At 44.6% G+C, this 23,903-nt stretch overlaps 2 protein-coding genes and 2 long non-coding RNA genes across 10 annotated transcripts in view; 2 read left to right on the top strand and 2 right to left on the bottom strand.

The window, feature by feature from the left end:
* Positions 1-199: 199 nt before the first annotated feature.
* Positions 200-12,646, bottom strand: LOC307210360 (UPF0575 protein C19orf67 homolog). Of its 5 annotated transcripts, XR_013835949.1 has the most exons (8): positions 10,855-11,090; positions 7,866-8,167; positions 6,683-6,827; positions 4,401-4,501; positions 3,198-3,383; positions 2,840-2,962; positions 425-939; positions 200-370 (listed from the first exon to the last, which is right to left on the bottom strand). XR_013835949.1 is itself a non-coding variant. In XM_079966218.1 (7 exons), the coding sequence occupies exons 2-7, from the start codon at positions 8,141-8,143 to the stop codon at positions 765-767; spliced, it is 1,008 nt and encodes a 335-aa protein (XP_079822344.1). In that variant the 5' UTR covers positions 8,144-8,167; positions 11,105-12,646; the 3' UTR covers positions 200-764. The 5 variants fall into 5 exon arrangements, 4 of the variants coding, with proteins under 4 accessions (XP_079822344.1, XP_079822345.1, XP_079822342.1 ...); XM_079966218.1 differs by lacking the exon at positions 10,855-11,090 and adding an exon at positions 11,105-12,646 and having other exon boundaries at positions 200-939; XM_079966219.1 differs by having other exon boundaries at positions 200-939; positions 6,683-6,824; positions 10,855-11,093.
* Positions 9,612-23,865, top strand: LOC307210453. Its single transcript, XR_013836020.1, has 2 exons — positions 9,612-10,019; positions 23,650-23,865. It is a non-coding gene; the product is annotated as an uncharacterized lncRNA (long non-coding RNA).
* Positions 14,153-20,192, top strand: LOC307210411. The gene is made up of 2 exons (XR_013835963.1): positions 14,153-17,025; positions 17,323-20,192. It is a non-coding gene; the product is annotated as an uncharacterized lncRNA (long non-coding RNA).
* Positions 21,009-23,903, bottom strand: part of PKN1 (protein kinase N1) — a 55,593-nt gene continuing 52,698 nt past the window's right edge. For all 3 annotated transcript variants that reach the window (XM_079965968.1, XM_079965967.1, XM_079965966.1), the window contains exon 22: positions 21,009-22,421. In XM_079965968.1, the coding sequence (XP_079822094.1) occupies positions 22,218-22,421 (204 nt within the window). In that variant the 3' untranslated portion in view covers positions 21,009-22,217. The remainder of the gene's footprint in view (positions 22,422-23,903) is intronic.

The following is a 23,903-nucleotide window of genomic DNA, read 5'->3' as shown; positions in this document are numbered from 1 at the left end:
TTCTTGTTCTCTTATGTTAATTAGATCACATTCTAGATCTGTTCTAAATATTTATTTAGACAGCTTTCTAATTTTGTGCACCACCCTAAACATTGTCAAAATGAATTGCCAAGACAGAAACTGAAAGGTGAAAGGATATTGAATCTGAACGTCTCCAGCACCCTTCTACTTCTGAGAAAAGTTCCACACATCAGTAAAGTTGAGCCTGAAAATAGTCACCACTTCTTTATTAAGAAAGCTATACATAGACATTTTAAAAATAAAAAGCTTTCTAGATGTCCCCACTTAGGTATTTCAGATACTTTGACCTGCCTTAAGCCACAAGTGACTAGAGCTCAGAGGGAAACAGGGAATTCAAAGGCAAATGTGACTTCCAGCTCTATCCTGCTGAACCTTGTAAGGAGGCGCACAAGAGCCTCAGTACTTTGGTGATATGGCTTATCTCAAAGTGGGTTGTACCTGTTCAGTGGCCAGGCATAGGAAGCCAGCAGAAGGGCAGGCAAGTATATTCTTGTTCAAAAAATATAACTTACATCTCATTGCAAGCAGTGCAAGCACAAGAGGGTTAACATTAGGATGGGGGGAGAACCTCAAAATTTTCAACTTCAACACAAAAATCCTAAACTGGCATATCTGCATGCCAATATCTAGCATGACCTCACTGTGTCTAATGTGAGGGTAGCATCTTATGCCACATATGTGACATTGGTGGTGGCAGGAGGCAGTGGGCTGCCCCTTGGTGGCGTACCATGAAGGTACGTTTTTCACTGCACCTGTTCCCCTGAGCTCACCCAGCAGGAGGACTCGCGGTTCAGCAGACCGGCGCTCTGAGCACTGAGCATCTGCACCAAGAGGTCCGTGGCGAGCGTGTGGGAGGGTTCCTCAAACCCGATTGTCAGGAGCTGCTGGTAATCCCCCATGGGCTGGCGGCACAAGACCCTGTGGGAAGAAAAGGCAAAGGGGGTGGTGGCATTCCTGGCATCCGTGCTATTTTTAACGTCATTTGAAATTAGTTTGAACTCATCACTGCTTCTATTGTTTTGGGCTCCTATATACCACAGTTGTGATTCAGTGGTACATAAATGGTTGATATAAAAACCTAAACATCCAGTTCAGCCCCCTGATTTTAATGAGCAGTCACTACAGCATGGCTACATAGGGTTGCCACTTTTGTTCTGACAAAATACAGGGTTGTGGGAGGGGGGCGTTATTATTATTTCCATCTGGTGCTGAAGTGACTTCAAAGTAATCCATTACAATCTATTGCAGCCTAACAGGATGGCCTCTCTGGAATTTGTTACACACAAAAAGACAAATTTGTAAATCTGTCTGTTTTTGGCTACCCAGAGCTTAAATACATGACCTTTTAAACACCCTTTAAAGCACATGCACTTGGAGAGGATCCCTAACGAGAGAGAGAGAGAGAGAGAGAGAGAGAGAGAGAGAGAGAGAAGACTTGAAATACAGGACAAAACTGTATCTATATAGGACCATAAGCATTTTACATTGAAATACAGGACAACCGTGTATTATATAGGACAGGTGGCAATCCTACCAGCTACAGAAATACACAGGAAGGCATGTATAAATCCACAGGGGAAGCCAATGTGGTCTCCTTCAGATACTTCGGACTACAACTCCCATCATCACTGACCATTGGTTATGCTGGCTGGGCTGAAGGGACTTGTAGTCCAAAACATCTGAAGGGCACCTGGAATACCTTCACTCTGCATGTCACCTTGCACTTCAGCACACAGCTATGACTAAGCTACATTCCACATTTGCCACTGTCAGAATGTGCCCCTTACGAGTACATCTTTTCCCAGAAGCAAGAGGAAATTCAGTGTTTGAAGGTGGTTTGTGGTGTTGTTTTTATTTTCATGCTTGTTTCTTTGCATTCATTCTTACAGAAAGCACAAACCAGCATTCAGGCATCAGTCTTCAGTCATAATATTGAATCAAGTGCCAGGCATCAGCTGCACTTGTATTTACCATAGTAGAAAATGTGTGGGAAGTTTCAACCCACTCATCAGATAAGAGAGAAGCCGGTTGCCATGCACACATTTCAAGCTATATCCCACAATGCAGAAATGCCTTAAAAATTACAACTGTGTTGGAATCTGGAACTGTTGTGATCTCTGGTTTAAAGTTCTTCCTGAATAACTTCCTGTTACATGTCTGGGAGGGTGCCAAAGATAGTGCAGACAGGAGCAAGTGTATTTTTCATAGTGTATGTGTCTGCTTCACTTTCAAAGCTTAAAATAGGGAAATGATGTTAGATGCTACAGCTGGGCATCTTTTCCAACAGTGTTTAAAAGAATCAAAGAATGAAGCCCATGATTTCTGAAAGAAAGGCACGTCCTGAAGTTAACTCGTGTTGCTTTAATAGATTAAATAGATTTTAATAGATTAATAGATTTAATAGATTAAATAGCTATTAGCTTTAATAGATTAAAGTGGTGTGCAGAAAGAAATAGTCTGGCAAGACTGCTGGTTGAAGGTAAGTGTAGGTTTTAAATGTGGCCAAGATAGCATGGGATAGTGTTAATCTATTGGCTCCGATTCATACTTGAAGAAGCAGGAAGGAAGTAAAGCCTGAAAGGAAGCAATCTGCTTTACCAACAAGTACTAAAAAGAGAAGAACAGGTTGTCTTTCTGTCTGTTGCCCCCACCGGGTTCAGGTAGGTTATTGAAAGCTTTGGTGCACCCCCTGTCTTACTTGTTAGGAGATCTTGAGTATGCAATATTGCTTTGTAAACATAAAGCGCACTGGGAGACCACACAAGACTCAAGTCAGCCCACCGCTGTTCTAGACAGCACTTCCCTGCTGCATGCTTACCAGGAGAGCACATCGGAGCTGTGGTCACTGTCAGGATCCAAAGGCACCCAGCGCCCAATGGACCAGAGCTTCTGCATCTTCGCTGTTGTCTCATCTCCTGTATCCCTGAAGCACAGGAAGTAGCTACAACAGAAGGACAAGGTTGCAGTTAGGCAGTGAAGAATGGGGATGGCCAGTCAAGCAAGCCTCAGGAAAAGTGGCAGTAGAATAAAACCACACCAAGACCTGCATCAAGTAGCCTTGAAGTGGTGGAGCAGAGGAATAAGGTGGGGAGAGGGGGGGGTCAGTGCCAGATATGGCTCTCCATTCAGGTCCCCTCCACCTACACCCCATATCTCCAGGGTGTCCTGCAACTCACTATTCTGTCCGGGGTGTTTGATTCCGGCAAGCAGAACCTTCCAAGATATCGAGGTTCCAGCGCATCTTCTTATAGAGGTTGCGGGGAATATGGGCAGCTGTGTAGGGTGCTGGGATGCAATATCGGAAGATGGAAACTTGTCGCAACTCATTTAGCCAGAACTTTCCACAGAAGAAGCATGAGACACTGGTAGTGATTGACAGACAGACAGGTAAGAGCAGCTGTGCATGAGATTGGATGTAGAGCACATAACTTACAAAACACATGCAAAAAGCTAATGATTACATTTTCCAGTTAAACCAGTTTTCCAGATGATTTGCAAATATAAAGCTAGATTGCTATAACTGAATGTTGGGTTTGAAATATATTTGCTGGAAACTGAAACCCAAAGCTAAACAATTGGGGAGAAATGTGGGAGGATAATGTAAAAAAGTAATAATATTAAATATATTTTGAAAGAGACTTCATTTTTAAATCTGCTACGTTCTATCTTGCGGGGGGGGGGGGGGCGGATCTAACTGGAAGACCTTATTGGTACAAAGACTCTCCTCCTGCCTTTGGACTGAATCTTGTGTGCTTCATGGTATGCAGAGGGCTGATTTATTTCAATGCTGTGCATTCTATTATTTAAAAATTAATATTATTGTTTGGCATTTATAGACTGCAGGTTGGATCCAACGTAGACCTAAGTGAAAGCCACTTAGCAGTATAGTTGTTCCACTGGTGAAATGTTTACAGCAGTAGAGTATTGCTGTGTAACTAAATGCATAAGCAGGTTGCTGGCGACTTCGTTGTACAATAGATTGCACAATCTGTTGTGCAATGACTTTCCGCTAACGCAACTGCATTGGATTCCCCTGGTGCATAATATGAAAACTTACCCATTCCCTAATGCAAGAACCTTTGTGCTAGCAGACAGGGAACACCAAATACAGCCCTGTCCAATTAAGCATGTGCCTCTGGGCAGCTCACAAGATGAAATCAACAACAACCATCAAGCAGCACTAGCTCAAAAATTAACAAAAGCAGCATGGAACTAATAAAACAGCACTAAAAGCCAGCAAGGGGAGAAACAAAACGGTTGTATGAGCTAAACTCTAGTGACTAGCAGGCACCAATTCCAGAGCAACCTGTTCCTGCTAGCACTCTGGGGCCACTTGTGCCACACTTGGGCACATGCAAGTCTTGGAGACTGTCTCCTACCTGAATGGGTCAGTGTCTTCTAAAGAGACAAAGCTGAAAGAAGCATACATCAGCACCAGTTGCTCAAGCTGGCAGGCCAACTGCTGGGAGATCTCCAGGAGCTGTGGGGAAAAGTGCAGAATTACAAATTCAGGATGCACAATCTTAGCTGATTTTGGAGTTTGGGCACAACACATCCACTTCCTCAAAAGTTTAGACTTTTTGAAGTAAGGAAAGTGACAGGCAAAATGCTCTGGAGCATGTGGGATTTGACACAACATCATCTAACCTCCTTGCAACCAAATTGGGATGGGTGCTCAATAAACAGGTTGTCTGGAAGTGCCCCAAAGGCTTGAAAGGGCAAGTTCTTGAGCAGTGGGAAGTGAGAGATGAGACCTCTGTCCTTCTGGTTGCATACCCAGACATGCCCCTAAGGGTGAAATGTTTTGTGCCAGCCAAGCTCTTCATACCTGGATTTGTTTATTTAATTATTATAAAGGTATACAGTGGTACCTCGGGTTACATACGCTTCAGGTTACATACGCTTCAGGTTACAGACTCCGATAACCCAGAAATAGTACCTCGGGTTAAGAACTTTGCTTCAGGATAAGAACAGAAATTGTGCTCTAGCAGCGCGGCGGCAGTGGGAGGCCCCATTAGCTAAAGTGGTGCTTCAGGTTAAGAACAGTTTCAGGTTAAGAACGGACCTCCGGAACGAATTAAGTACTTAACCCGAGGTACCACTGTATATCTACCTTTCTAATGCGTATATATTATTCAAGGCAGTGTATAGTAATTATAATCACAGCAGAAAAATACAATAATAATTATGAATGTAAAAATAAAATACAGTAACAGAGACAGGCATGGCTGATCAAAGTCAGTCTTCAGTAAAAGGCACTTTGACCTTCAGCCTGCCCAAACGAAAACAGAAGGCTGCCAGAGAGGAGGAGGAGGTCTTCTAGATTTCATGAGGCAAGCTGTTCCACAGGTGCGGCTACTGAGAAAGCCCAAGAGCCATCCTTACACAATGGATGGGTATCTGCCAGAAGCACAGAGGGTGGGAAACACAACTAAGTCCAGCAGAATTTCACCCTTGGTCAGCTATGAGTTTGTAAAGGAAAGTGGGTGAGAGTTCATCCCTTTAGTCTGCCTCAGATCTTTGACCAACCCAGTTGCTGACCTTTAATAATAATTAAAAATAAAAATAAAAATTATTGTTTTTACCCTGCCCATTTGACTGGGTTGCCCCAAACACTCTGGGCAGCTTTCATCAGGATATACAAAAACACAGCAAAACAACAAACAAACAAACAAACAAACAAACAAACAGAATATCACACATTAAAAGCCCTTATATTGAAGTGTATTCCTCCAGATTGTATTGGGGGTCTGAGCCATCCCTGCTCTTTGTGGATGTAGGAATCAAATCTCACATGCTAAGGTCATATTACCTTTTCCCATTTAACATATATTGTGTTTAGCAAAGAACCTGCTAGATTCCTTCCTTTCTAAAAGCCCAGCATAGAAATCAGAGTTATAGTTATACCAAAACTATGGGTGGCATTCTGTTAACAAGTCCAATCAGCCCAAGGATTTATGTTGCACAGCTGGGTTTCCTTCCCCCTCTCGTTCCCCTGCATGCAGCCTGTGCCCTCTCCAAATCTGCTCTGCAGGGTTGGTAAAACACCGAGAAGAGAGAGAATGTCCCATGGCACAAGGAGAAATCTTTCTTCAAGGAACTACTTAGTACTACATTGAATTCCATCCCAACGCTCTTCCGATTTCACTGATTGCCCACTTCACCCTGAAATAACTTGTTTCCATAGATTTCTTCTTCCCAAACTACACACACTTGTAATGGAAAAACAATCTATTTGCACAGTTGCTTCAATGAGTAATATGAGATTTATTATTATTTTAAGCAGAAAAGAAAAGACCCTACGACTGTGAAGAAGAAAGGGAAGGGCATTGGCTAAGGATGGGCTGGATGTGGACTAGAAAATTCAGGTGCAGTTTTGGAATGCCATACAATAAAGTTTGATTGCGAAGGGGAGGGAGCCCTGATTCAAAAGAGACTTTTAGTGTTAATTTCAGTTCTTTTTCCAGAGCCAAAGATTCCAGAGCCTTTTGATTCCAAGCACTTCTTCCATAGAGCCTCCTCCCCCCACTTTTTTTTGGCCTTTTCAGATCAGTTCTGCAAAGGTGCAAACAGAATGTCATGTAAGCTTTTTGAACCAGTTTAGATGAAGTGATTGTGCCTCCCAACTCTATGGGGATTTCCCTCCTTGACCCAGACTCACGCGCCTCCTCACTGGTTCCTGTGGGGGTCTTAAATAAGGAGTGCAGCTTCGTGCTGTGGATTCCAGGTAGTGGAAGTAAGGCTGGCACATCTGCAGGAACGTGGGCATGGCTTTGGCAAATTGCTCCTTCTGCATTCTGTCTCTGCTGGAAATAGGAGGCCCACAATATGGTCATCACACTGGGAGGAAATGCAGTGACTCTCTTTGCTCTCCACTCCAAGCCCCTCTTCTTGCTGGGCACATGCTAGACCCACACTGCATATTCTGCTACTGGGGAAGTGCATCATGGCAACAACCCAGGGCTGACTTGAGGATTCTGGCACCGTCCAGCTGCAAAACTAGACCAGACAGCCCCTTGGCTTGCTATCTCTCTGGCAATAATGTAGTATGGAAACTTTCCTCCCAAGCAGCCCATCAACTATAGAGTAGCCCAATAAGCCCTGTGCATTTTCCAGGTCACTCCAGGTACAGTGGTACCTTGGGTTACAGACGCTTCAGGTTACATACGCTTCAGGTTACAGACTCCGCTAACCCAGAAATAGTACCTCGGGTTAAGAACTTTGCTTCAGGATGAGAACAGAAATTGTGCAGTGGCGGTGCAGCGGCAGGCCCCATTAGCTAAAGTGGTACCTCAGGTTAAGAACAGTTTCAGATTAAGAACGGACCTCCAGAACGAATTAAGTACTTAACCCAAAGTACCACTGTATTTTCCCTGATCAATTTGGCCTAATTGGGGGGGGGGTCCCAAGAAGAGGGCAAGCCCCTGGAGGAGGAAAACTGGGTGTGTAAGTTACACACACACACACACACACACACACACACACACACACACCACTGTGGGAGATTAAGAGTTCTCCATTACATTTGCCACTTAGCAAGAATCCAAAGGGTACACTGGTACTCACTCTAAATCAAGTCCCACTAAAGCGGAGGTTCAGCAACCAGAAAATTTGAGGGGATCTCAAATTTTGGGTTTTGTAGTTAATGGAGCTACCTTAGACATCACTAGGACTAGCCCAGCCAGCCAGTCAGCCTCCCTCCTTCAAGTCCCTGCTCCTCCCTAATCTGCAGTGGCTTCATAATTACAGTCGCCTCAAAGTGTCTCCCCACCAAACATGTGGCCTGCCCAGATTGCCCAAAGACTGCCCACCTCCTCCCCAGCTTTGACTCAGCCCCCTGCCACCTGTACAGCAGGTACGTCTGGAAGTCCTCTGCTTTCTTCAGCAAATACTTGAGCTTTTCCGTAATGGGAGCCAGGAGTTTCTCCAAAGTTACATTCATTTCCCCAGGCGACTCTGGCTGGGGTGGGGCGCTGCTCAGCCAGTGGGTCTCTGCTGTGGGTGTGGAGATCAGGCAGAGCCCAGGGCTGTGAGGACTGAGGCTCAGGGTGCCTTCAGGGCTGGAAGAGGGAACATCCAGTGAGCCATCAGAGAGACAACTGTACCCTTGCTTGTTGGCCATCTTCAGTGACCAGCTTCAGGGAAACTGCCAAGAGAAAGGAAGAAAGTTAAGCAACAGGACAGCTTACCCATTCCCAAAAGGGCTTTAGGTTTCTAGACCGGTCCTTTGCCCAAGCCCCCCATTAGAGCCAGTGAGGTGTAGGGGATAGAGTCCTGTGTTCAAACCCTGCTCTCCTCATGAAGTTCACTGGGTGACATGTGGCTATTTGTCTTATCTCACTGTTCTGAACATCCAGTAGTGTTACAAATGGGTTAGACGTTTGACATTTTTATTACGTGTTTCTTACAAAAGATATACAGGCAGACCTGCAACATGGCTTTAAATTGGGATCCTTTATATTTTATTTGTTAGAGATTTTTTAACCTCCCCTTACAATAAGGTCCAAGGACGGCTTACAACAATAAAGCACACTATTATTAAAACAAATAAAACAGTTAAGAGCATAAAACAATAAACGTGCAAAAACAAATAAAAACAGTTCCATATATTTTTTAAAAACCAACAATTAAAAACAGTTCAGTTTATAAAAAATTGAAAGGAGCTCCAGTACAGATGCAAACTGAGATAAAGATCAGACAAATTCAGGAAGGATCAGGCTGCCCATGGCTCTGAGCTTTGGTGGTTCCAGCACCAAAGGCAGAACACTTCCAAATACTAGTTCCTGGGGAACCAGGCTGCTCAGGTGATGCTTGTGAGCTTTCCATAGGCATTTAGTGGACCACTGTGGGAAAGAGGGTGCAGATAGATAGGCCTTCAGTATGATCTAGCAGGGCTCCCCTTATGCTCTTAAAATTGCTTTACAAATGGCGACTGCAACAAAATGTTTCAGTGTATCCCCCCCCCCCTTCACCCAGAGTCCTTGTCTAGTCAGAATAAAACAAGGAGCTTTGTAGGTCTCTGATGGGGGTGACCCTCAGGAGTGGAAGTATACCCATTTCTGTTCCCACAGCCCAACTTCTAACACTTTACCTGTGTTGCTATATGACCCCAGAGGCCTGAAAGACTCACACCTGGGCATTTTTTAGCTGAGGTTGTAAGATTGGGGCTTGGTCATGAGAGGGTTAATAGACTGCTACAGGAACTGTTGGGAACTTTCTGATTGTTGGTGGACAAGTGGTGGAGCCCTTCATTTGTTAGGGAAATTACAGGTAAATGGCACACAATGAGGAGGTGCTAGCCGGGGAGATAGGCAAGAGTCATTTTGGCCAAAGGCATCCTTTTCTGTCTCCTCTAATCTAATCTGTGTCTGGGAAAGAGAACAAAGGAGGTGGACTGAGGTTAGACTGGGTGGGGTCAGGGGAGACACACAGGGAGAAGGCTGAGCTGAGGTTTTTGGGCTGCTTAAGCATCTCTGGGGATCTGACATGGGTACCTTGGCATTTGCTTTGTTGGCATCTTTGTGCGGTCTGCCTTTACCTATCAGTTTGTAAATAAACTCAAGTATTAGTCTCCACAACAGAACCCACCTTTAAATGACAATTCTGGAACTTGGGAGGAAAGCTCTAGAATGAAAGTGCTCAACTGAAACTAATTAAAAAGTTGAATTTTATTCATTTGGGTCTGAATTGAGACAATGGTTTCCTGTCCCGGTGCAAGTGCTCATTTACTCAGATGATTCTGTCATCACTGCTGCTATGATAGGCCATTTTGCAAGCATTTACATTATGCCTGAATTGTCACAGAGTGTACTTGTTACATTCTATTCTGCTGCCATTTAATGCCTGCCTTTACACATACACCCCTTTGAATTAGGAATGGTGAGCCAGGCCAAAATGGTGAGTGGAACAAAAGTTGATAGGGTATAGGGCCTCACACAGAGACTGCCATTTCTCCCTGCTGGCAGGCAGCAAAATAAAGCAATCAGAGCAGCAAACAGGTAGGAACTGCTTCCTATCATTGTATTTTCATACTAGTAAATGGTTAACTGGCTGAATTTCTGCCTTTCATACAGCTGTTAAAGGAACAATAATTAATAGATAAGGTTGTCAATGGCTGCCATCTATGATGGCTGTGCTCTGCCTTCATAATCCACCTCAGTACTTGATTACTGCAGTGCACTCAGTGTGGAGCTACCCTGGGACCTGGTCCAGAAGCTGCAGCTCTGGCTAGACGGTTGATGAGGACAGACTACTACCACCGGCACATAATTCCAGTGCTGAAAAGCTTGTACTGGCTGCCTATACATTAATGGGCCAAGTATTAACTGACAAGGCCACTAACAACTTGGGTTCAGGATATCCTTACTTAGGGGCAGACATCGGTAATCTTTGGTAACATGGCACCCTGTGCGAGGCCAAATTTGGCCCCTCCAAATGGATCTTCTCAATTTTGTGTCCCCTTGGTTCGGGGGAACGACCTGTATTGTCCTAAATCTGGCACTGCCTTATTTCTTATATTCTGGAGATATCACTGTGATCTTTCTGGGGGGGGGGGTGTCTCCGTTAGTAGTCCCCCATGGTTCAGAGGAATGGTTCATCTCCAGCAGGAGCCATGTGAGGGTCCAATTCTGTGGAACTCACTCCTGACTGAAAATCAGACAATTTCCTTCCTTGTTAAACCTGCTTTCTGCTTCAGCAGGCATTTTAAGTTGTTTTCAGACTGATAGATTGTCTTAGTGCTTGTGGTGGGGGAAAGCAGGCTAGAAATATTGGAAATAAACAAAATATGCAAATTCCCCAATTTTAATGCCTACCCCCCTCTACAATACTCACTACAAGGTGTCAGAAGCCTGAAGAGGCCAATGCCCTCCCTCCCTTTGAGATGGGTGTTTTTTTAACTGACTTCCTAACATTCTATGTTCAACTGCTCTCAACCATAGAGTTAAATCAATAGGCCTGCGTAGGCTTCTGGTTTCTTTGCAGCCTCCTGCCCTCCCACCTGCCCGCTCCCTCTCTGTAGGATTATGGAGCAGTAGATATCTTTGTGTCGGTTGGGAACCTGTTGAAGAAAATGGAGACATACCTGCCGCAGATACTGAGAGTAGTCCACACACTGCTAAGGTTATAACTGTGATGGCCCCACACTTGGCCAACTTGGACTTTTCTAGAAAGCTATGACCATCAGGGTTCACCTGGAGGGGGTCCATCCCAGCCAATAGCCTTTTTGCCACCTCTGGTGGCAGCATGTTCCACCCAGGCAGGGCTTCCTCCTCCTCATTTCAGAATCCAGAACAGGTGACACAATCATAGTGATGAGAAAGGCTAGACGTATGGCTGCATGTGGACCACTCTTCAAGAATGCAAGTGCACAGCTAAGAAACCCGTTTTCTCCTTTGAGTGTCAACATATTGTCCCTGCCGTGGCTGAACAGCACATATTATTGTATGGAAGGTGGCTGGGTAATCCTGAATCCTTCAGTCACACCTTTACATGCTCTGCATCCTACTGTTCCTGCACTAAAACAGAATAGCTTCACCCAGCACCACCTAATAACTGAATTATAAAAAAGGAAGTTCTCTCTGAACAATATGACAAATACCTTCATGGTCTGTATTCACTGCAGCTTCCCAAAGGTTCACAGCCGGGACTTGAGAGTTATCAGCTTCACCACTATAAAGCACTAATGGCCTAAGTAAACATTGCATAAAAATGTATGCAATAAAACTGTGGTGCATGGAGTTTTTAAAAGCAAGAAGTTGCTTTACGGGGAGGCAGCTTAGAGCACCAGGGGAAGGAAGTGCTGAATTTCTTTTCCCCTCCCAGTCTTTCTCTGCTGCAATCAGCCACTACTGCCCCAATCAGCTGTAGCTCCTCCTAGAATCCAGGTGTGCTTGCAAGGATAAATACATGTTTGGAACTCCATTATGGGAGCCCCTCATTTGGAATCAAGAAGTGGCAACATTTCCTCCACCTGCTGAAAATCCTCTCTGAAGTTGCTTTCCTCTTTAAAAATCAGAACAGAGAGGCTTCGTTACTCCCACATCTTGGTGTGTGGCACCAAGATTGGCTCTAAGTAACGAGAGAGCAATTCCTCTGGCCACAGATTGAAATTTACAGCAAAGGGCCAACTGTATTGTCTCAATGATCTATCAACTTCATGTTTAGGTAACAGGTCTAAATAAGATCAACAGCAACTATCCTGGGATACATTTAGATCCAGCAGGAAGGCAGAAGTGGGAAAAGGCAGACATGGAGCTAAACTCATGACCAGGGCCATGCACCCCAGCAGGCATTGTTCATGTGCTTATGCTCTGCACATGTGATGCATGCTGGTTGGCACCCTTGTAGTGTTTGTTTGCATAGGTAACATGCAGCCATCAGACAGCGTGGTGAGGGAGCTGCATTGAGAAACTGGAGGCTGGAGCTGTGTGTGCCCTGTACCTGCCTCAGCTAGACTGCTACCTCCAGGAGTGATGGAGAATTCTGCTTTTATCAGGTGTTGGCAGTTTAGTTCACTTGGCTTCTGGACAAGGGGGGGGGTGGACACATTTTCCTTTACTTTCAAAAGCAAAATGCTTTGGAGGAGTAGTGAGGATGTCAGAGGATTCAGACTGGGAAAAATGGGGGGCCGAACTGCTAATTGATGTTTGCTTATTTACCCAACTGGAAGTAAACAAGATTTGCATTCACTGTTGTTATAGTTTTAAGCCTGCATATATAATTGATAATTCCTTCCCCGTTTTCATTCCATTTCCTTTGCCCTGAAGTGAATGGTGTGGAGTAACATAACTGAATATATAAAATTCTGCCACAGTGGGCAAGGAGCCAAACAACATAGTTTTTGTCAGAAGACGAACTACAACAAAACCCAAACCAGCACTGCATGCAGCCTACACAGGTTGGAACTGAAATCAATGTCTTCTTACATCCCGAGAACAAATTTTGTTCCAGTACCTCACTGAATTCGCAAGGGGAAGTGTAGCAGGGGAAAGTTGCATAGGTTCCACCCTGCTTCTATCTTGAGCAAAATAGGAGCCAAGCATTCATTTCCCAACATCATCTTCCACAGAAGAGGAAGGCAGTGGAGGTTTAATTTGGGATCTAAGCCTCTGGTTATCTCCTTTCTTTCTTTGTATCATATACTAGCTGCTAAGGGCTGAGCTGAGCTATCACAATGACAGCGTGCACACACTGTCCCTTTAAAGCACATCCAAAACACATTAGTTAATGATAATTAAGAGTAATAAGAAATGCAGAATAAGTGATAAAGAATGGAAAATCATCAGAGGTGTTGATGGAAGTCTAAAATATTGTATAAGACAAGAAGTTATGTTATATGATTGCTGGAAATGATATGTTTAAAAAAACTAATAAAAATGTATAAAAAACAACAACGAAGAGTTACAATTCCTAGAAACCCTTAACAAACTAGTGTTCAGAATTCTTTGAGGGAAAGAAGTTGTTTCGGATGTGCTTTAAAGGGATAGCATTTACAGGTTTTAGGAGCGTGGGTCTAACTTACATCTCCCAGAATGCTTCCATGAACTTTTAAATTTGCATTTGAGCCCCCGCTATGCAATATGATAATTTGTAATGCAAAGGAAAATGTGTGTTGGATGGGAAGCAGTTATAATCTGAATAAGCATCCTGTGTATTTTTTCATTCACATTGCAAAGTGCAGCATAGTGTGATCCCAGGGACATTCAACTCGGAAGTAAGCCTTGTTGTATTCAGTGGGATGTACTTCTGGGATATGAGGGGACGCGGGTGGTCCTGTGGGTAAAACCTCAGTGCCTAGGACTTGCCGATCACATGGTCGGTGGTTCAAATCCCCGCGGCGGGGTGAGCTCCCGTCTTTTGGTCCCAGCTCCTGCCAACCTAGCAGTTCGAAAGCACCCCTAAGTGCAAGTAGATAAATAGGTACCGCTTTATAGCGGGAAGGTAAACGGTGTTTCCGTGTGCTGCGCTGGTGCTGGCTCGCCAGAGCAGCTTCGTCACACTGGCCACGTGACCCGGAAGTGTCTCCGGACAGCGCTAGCCCCCAGCCTCTTAAGTGAGATGGGCGCACAACCCTAGAGTCGGACACGACTGGCCCGTACGGGCAGGGGTACCTTTACCTTTACCTTACTCCTGGGATATAGCTCCTCCCACCCCTGACCATTGACTGAGTTAGCTGGAGCTGATGGGAGCTGGATTTCAGCGACACAAGGGAGTGACACATTTTCCATCCTTGTCTTTAACCTCCAAGTAATCAGTTTTCTTATGTGCTTTTGGACTTTTCACACTCCGCTTTGGGATGTGGTGAACCGACATTTTCCAGTATACCTGTGAATACTGAAGTTTCTTTCAGGGAAAGATACAGACTTATGCCATGCTTTCTCCTTTTGGATGGCTGGGGTGAGGAGTGGGGTGGACGTCATGCTGCCCAATTGCAGAGAATTGAGCAGCTGTCCTTGCTCTAATGCCAATTTCTATGGCTTCAATACTAATACTATTCAGGATGACTCATCTGAATGCAGAAGGAAGGTTGGTCTAGAACTAGTACTTCCTCACACTCGCTTGACGATGGGGGAACTCAACCTTCCTGGGATGTTGCCTCCAGAGCAGACACAGGATTCCTATAAGTTAGCACATGGGTAGGCAAACTAAGGCCTGGGGCCAGATCCGGCCCAATCGCCTTCTAAATCCGGCCCGTGGATGGTCCGGGAATTAGCGTGTTTTTACATGAGTAGAATTTGTCCTTTTATTTAAAATGCATCTCTGGGTTATTTGTGGGGCATAGGAATTCATTCATTTCCCCCCTCAAAATATAGTCTGGCCCCCCACAAGGTCTGAGGAACAGTGGACCGGCCCCCTGCTGAAAAAGTTTGCTGACCCCTGAGTTAGCACTTGAAAGCAAATTGTCCTATGGGGTATGATGAGAGAGAAGCAAAATGTGATGGGGAATATCTGTAAAGGCACACAAAAAACTCCCCAAGCAACTGTTCTCGTGTGGAAATATATTGTGTATGACTGTGTTTGTATGTTTCCATACTTTTTAGCTGCTTGACCACTTTTTCTTTGTACTTCAAAATACTTGCAACTTTCTACTACATGTGCTGTTCCATATCTGTAAAGCCATGAGACTGCCATTGCCTCTGTGTCAGCAGTACCTGCTACAGTTAATTACCAGTAAAGAGCCCTTTTTGAGGGCGGGGGGAGGGGAGGACAAGGCATCATCCTGCTCCAGGATAAGGAGAAAAGGATCTGAAGGGTGGCACTGGCCATGGGTGGTGGGGAGTTGTCAGAAAGCCCTTCATAACCATTCATTCCCCCTCCACATGAGGAGGCACCCTGGGGTTATCTGAAGAACCCCCAGTAAATAACAGGTTTCATGGTTTTCATTCCTCTTACCAAAGCTGCCAAGCTTTGTTGACGCCATGCGACGCTTGTTGAATTGCTCCAATCTGGACTCACATCTATACGCCCAACAAGTGCTTGCCTTTTCTCAGTAAGCAGCCACAGTAGTAGTAGTGCAATCTAGTTCTTCACTGCTTCAGCATTTTTTCCTCCCATCCAGCTTTAGTAAGAGTGTTGCCAGGTGGTGTTTACTGTGGAACTGATGCTGCTCATGCATTCAAGGGTTGAGTTTTTCTTTCTTTCCTTGCAACATCCACATGTCGTCAATGGCATCAAAATGTCAGCCTGCATTTTTATCCCTCACTTAATCAAGGTTTAAAAATTCCGTAGAAAATCTGATGCTAAAAATAACCTGTTAACGGTGGCCTGCGTGTGATATATGAATGACTCACTTTGCAGAATTAAATGCCTGTCTAGAAGCACCATCATCCCTTAAAGCAAGCAGAGGCAGATCTGACTTTTTCACCTTTGCTGGATTCTGAAGAGGATAAAAGAAAAAGAAAAGAACAACCTCTTGCAATGGGCTCCATGTCAAAAGGTGGCTAGATCTCCACCTACCTCACACTAACAATGGACATAAAAAGTCAGTCATGTGGTCCCCAGAGCATAAATATAAAGGACAAGGTGGTCTAGCCATGCTACCGTCCCCTAAACCTTTTCACAGTATGGATACTGGTTACTGAAGCTTTCATCTTCCAGCCTACTGGAAGTGTCCTGCAGAGTTTTAAGTAGGCAGGAAGATGAAAGCTTCACACACATAACTTGGCTTCACTTCAGTGGTGGGAAAGCAGCTAGCAGGGCTGCTGAAAAACAGGACTGTGGTCCAACATCCTTAATAGTTGCACAGAGGAAGAAATGCTAACAGGGATGTAGCACACCTGCTGAAATTCCCTCTATACAGCTCTTACAGGTGCAAAGTACTGCCCTCTCTTATAAGCCGCCATACCAGTAGCGACTATGTCATATTGACACAACCAGTTCAAGCCATTTATGACTCACTCCAAATGGTGGCCCAGCATGGATTAGCTGGGGAATTAAGCCATTGATAAATTCTGTGTTTTCCCTTTAGTAAATCATATGCAAAAAGGAAGAGAGGACGCAAAGAAATTTCTTGACCCCCATTGCTGATAACTGCCAAAAAATGATGTGTGCCGTGCAACAGAGGTATCACAGCAGGAGGGCTTAATAATTTATAGACCTGCAACATGGACAAAGTCTTTAAAGATTAGGCATCAACCTCTTCATTGATTCAAATGAGTTTAATCTAACGGTGAATTTCCATCATCCTACAGCTCAAGCTGTATACAGAATACAGCACATTAGGAAGGAGACCAGAGTGAGCAGGTATGAAATTGGTCCGAAAACATTTTTTCAAAGTGGCAACTTCAGTATCACACAGATGTACAACGGTGGACAGGGAAGGAGGTGCTTTAGCCGAGGCACATGGGAAGAAGGGGCTTTCTAACCACCTGTGACAGGAAATGGCGACGTGTGCTATTTTGCTTGATTGCTTTAGCTAATTCCCTGCACTTTACAGAGAAATGTTCTGTACCAGCAAGAGGTTGCAGATGAAGCTGTCCACCTTGGGAGGAATGATATACAGTGGTACCTCGCAAGACGAATGCCTCGCAAGACGAAAAACGTGCAAGACGAAAGAGTTTTCCGTTTTTTGAGTTGTTTCGCAAGACAAATTTCCCTATGGGCTTGCTTCGCAAGACGAAACGTCTTGCGAGTTTGTTTCCTTTTTCTTAAAGCCGCTAAGCCGTTAATAGCCGCTAAGCTGCTAATAGCCGCTAAACCGCTAAGCTGCTAATAGCCGTGTTTCGCAAGAAGAAAAAACCGCAAGACGAAGAGACTCGCGGAACGGATTAATTTCGTCTTGTGAGGCACCACTGTACAGAGGAATGATGTCCACAGAGATGGCAATCCATGTTGTCTTAGTGACACTTTGGAAAAATTAGCTTCAGCCATTAGAATAAGGTAGCATTGTCTAGTAGGGAAAAAGCAGACTCGTTTGATTTAGTTCTGTTAACTCCAATAGTAAAACGACAGTTTACATGAAAGGAAATACAGGCCAATAGCATAAAGCAATTGTACACTAGCCTATCACCATAAAGTCACCTGCTACAAGACTCTAAGTCACCCCAGCTGCCCTTTGCATTATAAACCAGGTACACAGATCAAGCACATTTGTAGCCAGAGATGGGAAGGTGAACACAATCAACTTCAGCAAGATTCCCTTTCATTCAACTCTACTCCCAACATCCTGATAGCATGCTAGTGACTGTTCTGGTATCTGATTATGCTATTTGCGAGAATAATAGGGTGCCAAAGGTCCAGTGAGGAATCAAAGGCTGCTGGGAGCATATCTTGCATGGTAGGATGACTGAAGATGGAAACAATCATGGGATGCAATCTTTTAATTTCTCCTCTATAGTGGAGTAAGCCAAACAAAGTAGACACAGAGTTGAGCCCAGCAGGGGGCAAGAGGGTTTAAAATCAGAAGGAAGTTGACCCTGAGGAATCAGCATCGAAGAACTGCACCCATTCTTTCAACTTCCCCACCATCACCCCCCAAAATGTCCCCACTAACGAGCAACAGAACGTGGAACATTCTGCCCCTGCTGCACTCTTGGTCTCCCTCCACGGTAAACTAAGACAGAGCTATGTGGGTGGAGCCTTTGCTCAAGATCAAGATTCTGCACCAAGGTAACCTGAATTCTGTGAGCTGTATAGATCATACAAAGTACACAGATTTTTATGTATTTACTTGCTTTGAACAGGCAAAGAGAGCTATGCAGAAAACCGAAGCCTGGGTTACTAGAAATCTTTCACTTCTCCCTTGGCTTCTGAGATTTCTGTAAGACATTACGGACATGCTTTCAAGAGCATAACTGTGACATTAAGAATTAGAAACTTGATTTTAGGAAAATGAAAGCTGAGGTTTTAATGTGCTGGAGTCTGTGTCCAGAATCAAATTTGAAGCTTGCTAACACAGCCCCAAAATCCAGACTGCCCCAATGTTTCATTGCTTTACTGCAGAACACGCTATCTGTGCTTACTGCAACACTCCCCCCCTTTCCAGCCTATAGTTTTAAGACTTGGGAATCATGGTGCTCCATATCCAAATATTGCACACTATCTATCAGAGCCTCCTCCACCCACCCCCGCCACATTAGCTACCCCTCTTCTGCCAAAATTTACCCACAAAGTCAGTGTTAGAGTTAAGAACGGAACCCAAGAGACCTTGGATCCAATTCATGGAAGGGCTGGAAACAGAACTGAGTCCTGCCTTTTGCCCGAAGGAGAGCTCTGCTCACTTGCAAGGCTTTTGGTCAGATAGCCTCCAATATGTTAAGGACTAAGTCTACACTTTAAAACTCAAGCTTTATATAAGCAGAGAAGTGAAAGATCCAGACAGCATTTTGTGGCCACAGTGCGATTCTGGTCAGGCAACAGAGGTAGTTACAGTAAGGTAGGAGACTCAGTAGGCAAGACAGAGTTTCAAGTCCACAGCATGATGGTGTCTCCTAGCACAAAATCCATACAGCTACTAAAGTTTGGACGTAGCCCTGTGAAAGATGTAAGAGGCAATGAAAGCAAAGAGGCACAGAGGAAGTTAACAGTGTATCTGGGAACAGAAGCTACTACTCTCTTTCCAGAGTACAGGCTGAAACACAGAAGCCTTAAAAGCAAGCCCTCCCAAGGACAGAACAAAAAGCCCTGACTTTAAAGCAGGTTGCACTACAATTCAAGACAAGTAGGCTCAAATTTGTCGATTGTGTTAAAAGGAAAGGAGATCAACCAGCATGAATCCAATATACATACAAGGGCCAAAAAAAGAATGAAGAAGAAAACAAACTCCAAGCTGCTTCAAGAAGCCACATATGCTTCAGTTCAGGAGAGAATAAGGGGCAGAGCAATTTCCTCCCCATACAAAACGCTAGACAAAACCCTGGCCCTAGTTCTCCTGCGGCAGCAACTTTTACAAAACCCTTTGGTACCCCTTTAAGAGGCAAAGCTGGAATTCTCTCCCTCCAACCCCTGTGGGATGGGACCTTCAGTTCTTTCTTCAAATAGCCCCCAACTCCTGTGTTTTGGTCTCAAAACAGAATTGCATGAGCCTGGTAAAAGCTGAAGTTGAAATAGGGGAAGACTGCAAATAAGAGGAACATCCCCTGAAAGTAAGTAGGAGGCTGCAAGTATGTTCAGGAAACTGCCCTGTTCTGAAGGCGTAAGAAGGCCCTGAGCCCTTGTGCTGATACACTAGAAGATGAGATGTCCGCTATAACCTCCTGGCCAAAAAGACAGAAATAAATTTGCCTTTTTAAGAATGCATACTCAAAGAGTAACTAATCTGTGTTCAGTGATCTCAATAATCCTTTGATACATGAAACTGCTGAGAGTACTGTAGTAAAAAAGGTGTGTTTCCTCATTCTTTTCACATAGGTTTATGGGCAGAGTGAAACTTCTAAATCTGTCTGCCACAACCTGATGGCTTCCATGTTTTTTCCGACAACAACTCCCAACAGGCCAAGCCAACCTGTATTAGAGGAGGCCAATGTGAGTTGTGATCCAAAACACTGGGAGAGCACCAGGTTGGGGAAGGGTTGCTAATCAACATTAGAAACCCAAGTAGAGAACCAGGTAATAGTAGCTATGCTAAACTGATCACACATAAAAAGGGTATCATAGTGGTTGTGTGATATGAGCCACAGAGCATTTATCTTGGATGCAGCTCACAGCACCAGGCAAGAGTTTGCCAGTATTTTTTTAAATATGTAATATCTATCTATATATAATGAATCCCAGGAACATTCGTAGGAAACGAACAAATAGTACTCAGGACAGATTTCTCCAAACAGCCTTGCAGAAAGGAGCAACGTAACTCTGCAGCATTTATGCCCGGGATATTTCCATCAAGGACCACTAATGGGGAGATGTTGCCTCCATCAAACTTCTTGCACTTGTAAGAGAATTTGCTTGGGGCCCAGGCAGAGCCACACTCACACCAGCAAGGGCTGTTCTCAAGCTCTTCCCTAGAGGTGCACATTGCCCCTTTCTCAACAAATCTCTGAATTGCCAAAGCTCAAGCCCAGGCAGAACCCCTTACTCACCCTTCTGTGGGCTACTTTCTCCTTAACAGAGCAGGGCAAGGAGGATGTTGTCAGCACTGAAAAGGGGAGGGTTTTGGTTTTTTTTAGAGAGCTACCCTCCAAAATAAAAAGCAAACCAGGAGCGGAATATGGGGATGGAGTTCCCAAGCCATCACCTATTCCTACGTGAGATGCACTCCCTTAGCATGGCAGCTAGCAGATGTCACTGCAAAAGCTGGGACACGCGATGGAAACAACAAAATTAAGATGCTATGGTGATTTCCAAGTGGTAGATTTGAATTAATAAATGTTGCTGAAATTCATTATTACCTGGGCTCAGTGAACTATTCTTTCTAGCTTGCAATACTTGGCTGTATTATGAATCAAGTGTTGTTTCCTCCTGAGAAGTTCCTCTCCAGCTTTGTATGTTAAACAGGACTCTTGAGTGTGCATGGCCAGCAATCGGCAGAAGAAGTGCCAGAAGTCAGCTGCTGTTTAGTAGGCACAGAAGTTCTTTAATGTTAACTGCTACTTCATGATGAAACAAGCTCTCATTGATTGCTGTAATCTACGTGACCAAGCCCACCCAACCAAGCAGCCTTTCGTTTGGCAAGTGTCACCTCTACCTGGATCGATCAATGATCCTGACTGTTTCTTGCAAGCACGTTGGAAGGCTCTCCCCCCCACCCTGCGTATCTTGACCTAAAATCCTCCCTTGGCCTCAGGTGAGTTTGTTCAGGGCATGTGTGTGTGCTTGAATTTCTGCCATGGCTGGCACTGGGGCAGGTGAAACCATTCTACAATTCCCAGCAAGGGCAATATAACAATGCACCTACGTGTTGCGCTGTCAGCACACATGTGCCAATGTTATGAACTGGAGAGAATCTGGGGGGGCCAAAGCAGGCAAGCTTTCCTCCCAAAAGCTTACACATTCAGAGCCGGTTCCATTATAGAGCCAAGGGGAATTTGTCCATCACTGAAGTTTGAACCACCACACCTTTACAGTACATTTTTAGAGAAAAGATGCAAGACAGTGGTGCAAAACAGGACAAAGGAGGTTTCCCCTTCTGGGTTAGGAGTTCAAATCATTGGGTTTCAACAAAAACACCAGAAGGGCAAGCCATATCTTTGGAAGATTTTTTTTTTTAAAGGAAGGAAGGGAAAAAAAATCTCAGGCATTTGATAGGTCGGGGAAAGGCCTTTTGGCTTCTGTGGCTCCAACACCTATGGATTTCTATTCGTGGGAAAGCCTATTTGCTCATTTTTGCAGGCAGTTTGGGAATCAGTGGATAAGCACATGCTATCGCAGAGACTCCGCTGCCCAAGTCTCGGGGCCAACAGTGTCTGTTCTATTGGACTTGGCCGTCTTTCTTTCTATCTCTTTCTCTGCCCCTCCCCTAGAGCTAGCCAGTGTCCGAGTGTCTGCATGAATGATACTGTGTCCTGAAGGGTGCAGAAGTACTTCTGGGGCTTTCGCGGTCTAGGCTCAGAGCTGGCATATGTCGGTGAACATTAACTCTACACCCATGAAGTTGGCAGTGCTGCTGGGCTGTCCCAGCTCCACTCGCGGAGCTAACAGCAGGGCTAGCAAGCGTCTCGAGTCACTGGTGGAGCAGAGTCCTGCCCCATACTGGGCTGGCAGTGGTGGTGTTTTTCTTCTTCTTTGGGGGTGGGAATCTCCTTGCCCCCCAACTCCTAGAGCTAGCAGGCATTGGAAACATAGTCAAAGTCCTTGAAGGCATCCTGCTCCTTTTGGGTGAGGGGCCGTGATTCACGGGGCGGCGTCAGCATAGCCGCTTCGGCTGTGAACTCCTCGTCAAAGTTGCTGATGTCTTCACGGCCCTTGACTACTGGCACAAACGGCGGCTTGATCTTGCGGGCCAGCAGGGCTTCCCAGTCGATGCTCTGTGGAGATAAGAGAGGAGAGAGAGAAAACCATCAGGGACTTTTGATAAATATCCCATGGAGGGCTGTGAGAGAAGCTGTATGGTACTGGAATGATACAGCGGACAATGCAATAGGAGCAGCAATATAGACCAGCACACATTTAAAGCAGTACCATACTGCTTTGGTTATTCCCAAATAATCGTGGGAGCTATAGTTTGTTAAAGGTTCTGAGAGCTGTTAGGTGACCCCTGTTCCCCTCACAGAGCTATCAGAGTTCACTGGGAAGAAAGACTGATTGTTGGACTATTCTGGAAACTGTGGATCTTTTGAGGGGTCTCCTAGCAACTCTAAGGACCCTTAAGAGACTCCCCTGAGGAGCCATGACTGTTTAAAGAGGTACAAAACCCAGTCATCAACATATATAAATCTTTGTTACTAGCAAACCAATTTGATATACAGGGATTGAGGGAGGAATGAATATAGAACGAGAGATCTCAGTTTCAACCACACAGTGAAAAACTGTTTTAAGTGCTATAACAAGGGTGTCTCTGGACCTTAAATTGAGGCTCACACAACAAAAAATATTATTTAGAATATACTGGACCCCATTATGTTTGTTAAAAAAGGGCTATCTAAGGTATCTAACTGTTGGAGTTGTAATAGGGATAATGCTTCTCTAAAACATATTGTTTTCAAGTGTCCTATATCGAAATATTTTTGGCAGAAGGTAACTGAAACCATCAACAGAACTGTACAGAACAGCCTTACGTTTACAGAACAAAATATTATTTTGAATTATATGATCAGCACATGGAACCTTAAAAAAGGACAATATGAATGGACTCCGTGTGCCCTTACCATGGCAAAAAGACTGATACTAATGAACTGGAAAAATAAAAATGCGGCTCCCTTCTACGATTGGATTGAAGACTTATACTGTAATAGGTTAAGATCTGGTGAAGTACAATAACAACCTTGTAAAGAAAAAAAAGTGGTATGATACTGCTTTAAATGTACAGTGTGGATGAGGCCTGGGGCACTCTTTCCAAATGGTGCATGCTCCATGCTGCTCCATTGCACACCACTAGGGAATGCTGTTGTGCATGCAGAGAAAAGAGCAGCTTCTTCCCTGGTACAGGTTTGATACAGGAAAACCGCTAGCTAACAATGCTAGGGTTTTACTTTTACACAGCATGTGTTTTGACTGTTTCACATAATGGGATAATGTATCCGTAATCCTTTACAGCTCCAACATGACAAGAGCCAGACTTGAGTCTTGGGGACAAAGACAAGGTCACCACAAACGCATGAGAAAGAGAGATGGCTCTGCAGCACCTTTTGCAGACGAACACGTTTATCACAGCTTTTGAGGACCCGAGTGATCTTCATCAGATGCATGGAGACAAGACTCTGGGTCCATGAAAACTCCACAATAAATTTGCTCGAGCCTTTCAGAAAAGGACCCACAAGTCTTGCTCTTTTTCTGTTTTTTTTTTCTGT

This window comes from Podarcis cretensis, assembly GCF_951804945.1.
Source record: "Podarcis cretensis genome assembly, chromosome: 2".
Taxonomy (NCBI): Eukaryota; Metazoa; Chordata; class Lepidosauria; order Squamata; family Lacertidae; genus Podarcis; species Podarcis cretensis.
Note: the sequence above shows the minus strand (reverse complement) of the source record. Positions and strands in the feature narration are given on the sequence as shown.

Excerpts from the sequence above, each read along its gene's own strand:
- LOC307210360 (XM_079966218.1), bottom strand. The coding sequence starts at position 8,143 with ATGGCCAACAAGCAAGGGTACAGTTGTCTCTCTGATGGCTCACTGGAT. Across the intron at positions 6,828-7,865 it reads CAGACGTACCTGCTGTACAG|CAGAGACAGAATGCAGAAGG; the intron begins GTGGCAGGGGGC and ends TCCTATTTCCAG. Across the intron at positions 2,963-3,197 it reads CAAACACCCCGGACAGAATA|CTACTTCCTGTGCTTCAGGG; the intron begins GTGAGTTGCAGG and ends CTTCTGTTGTAG.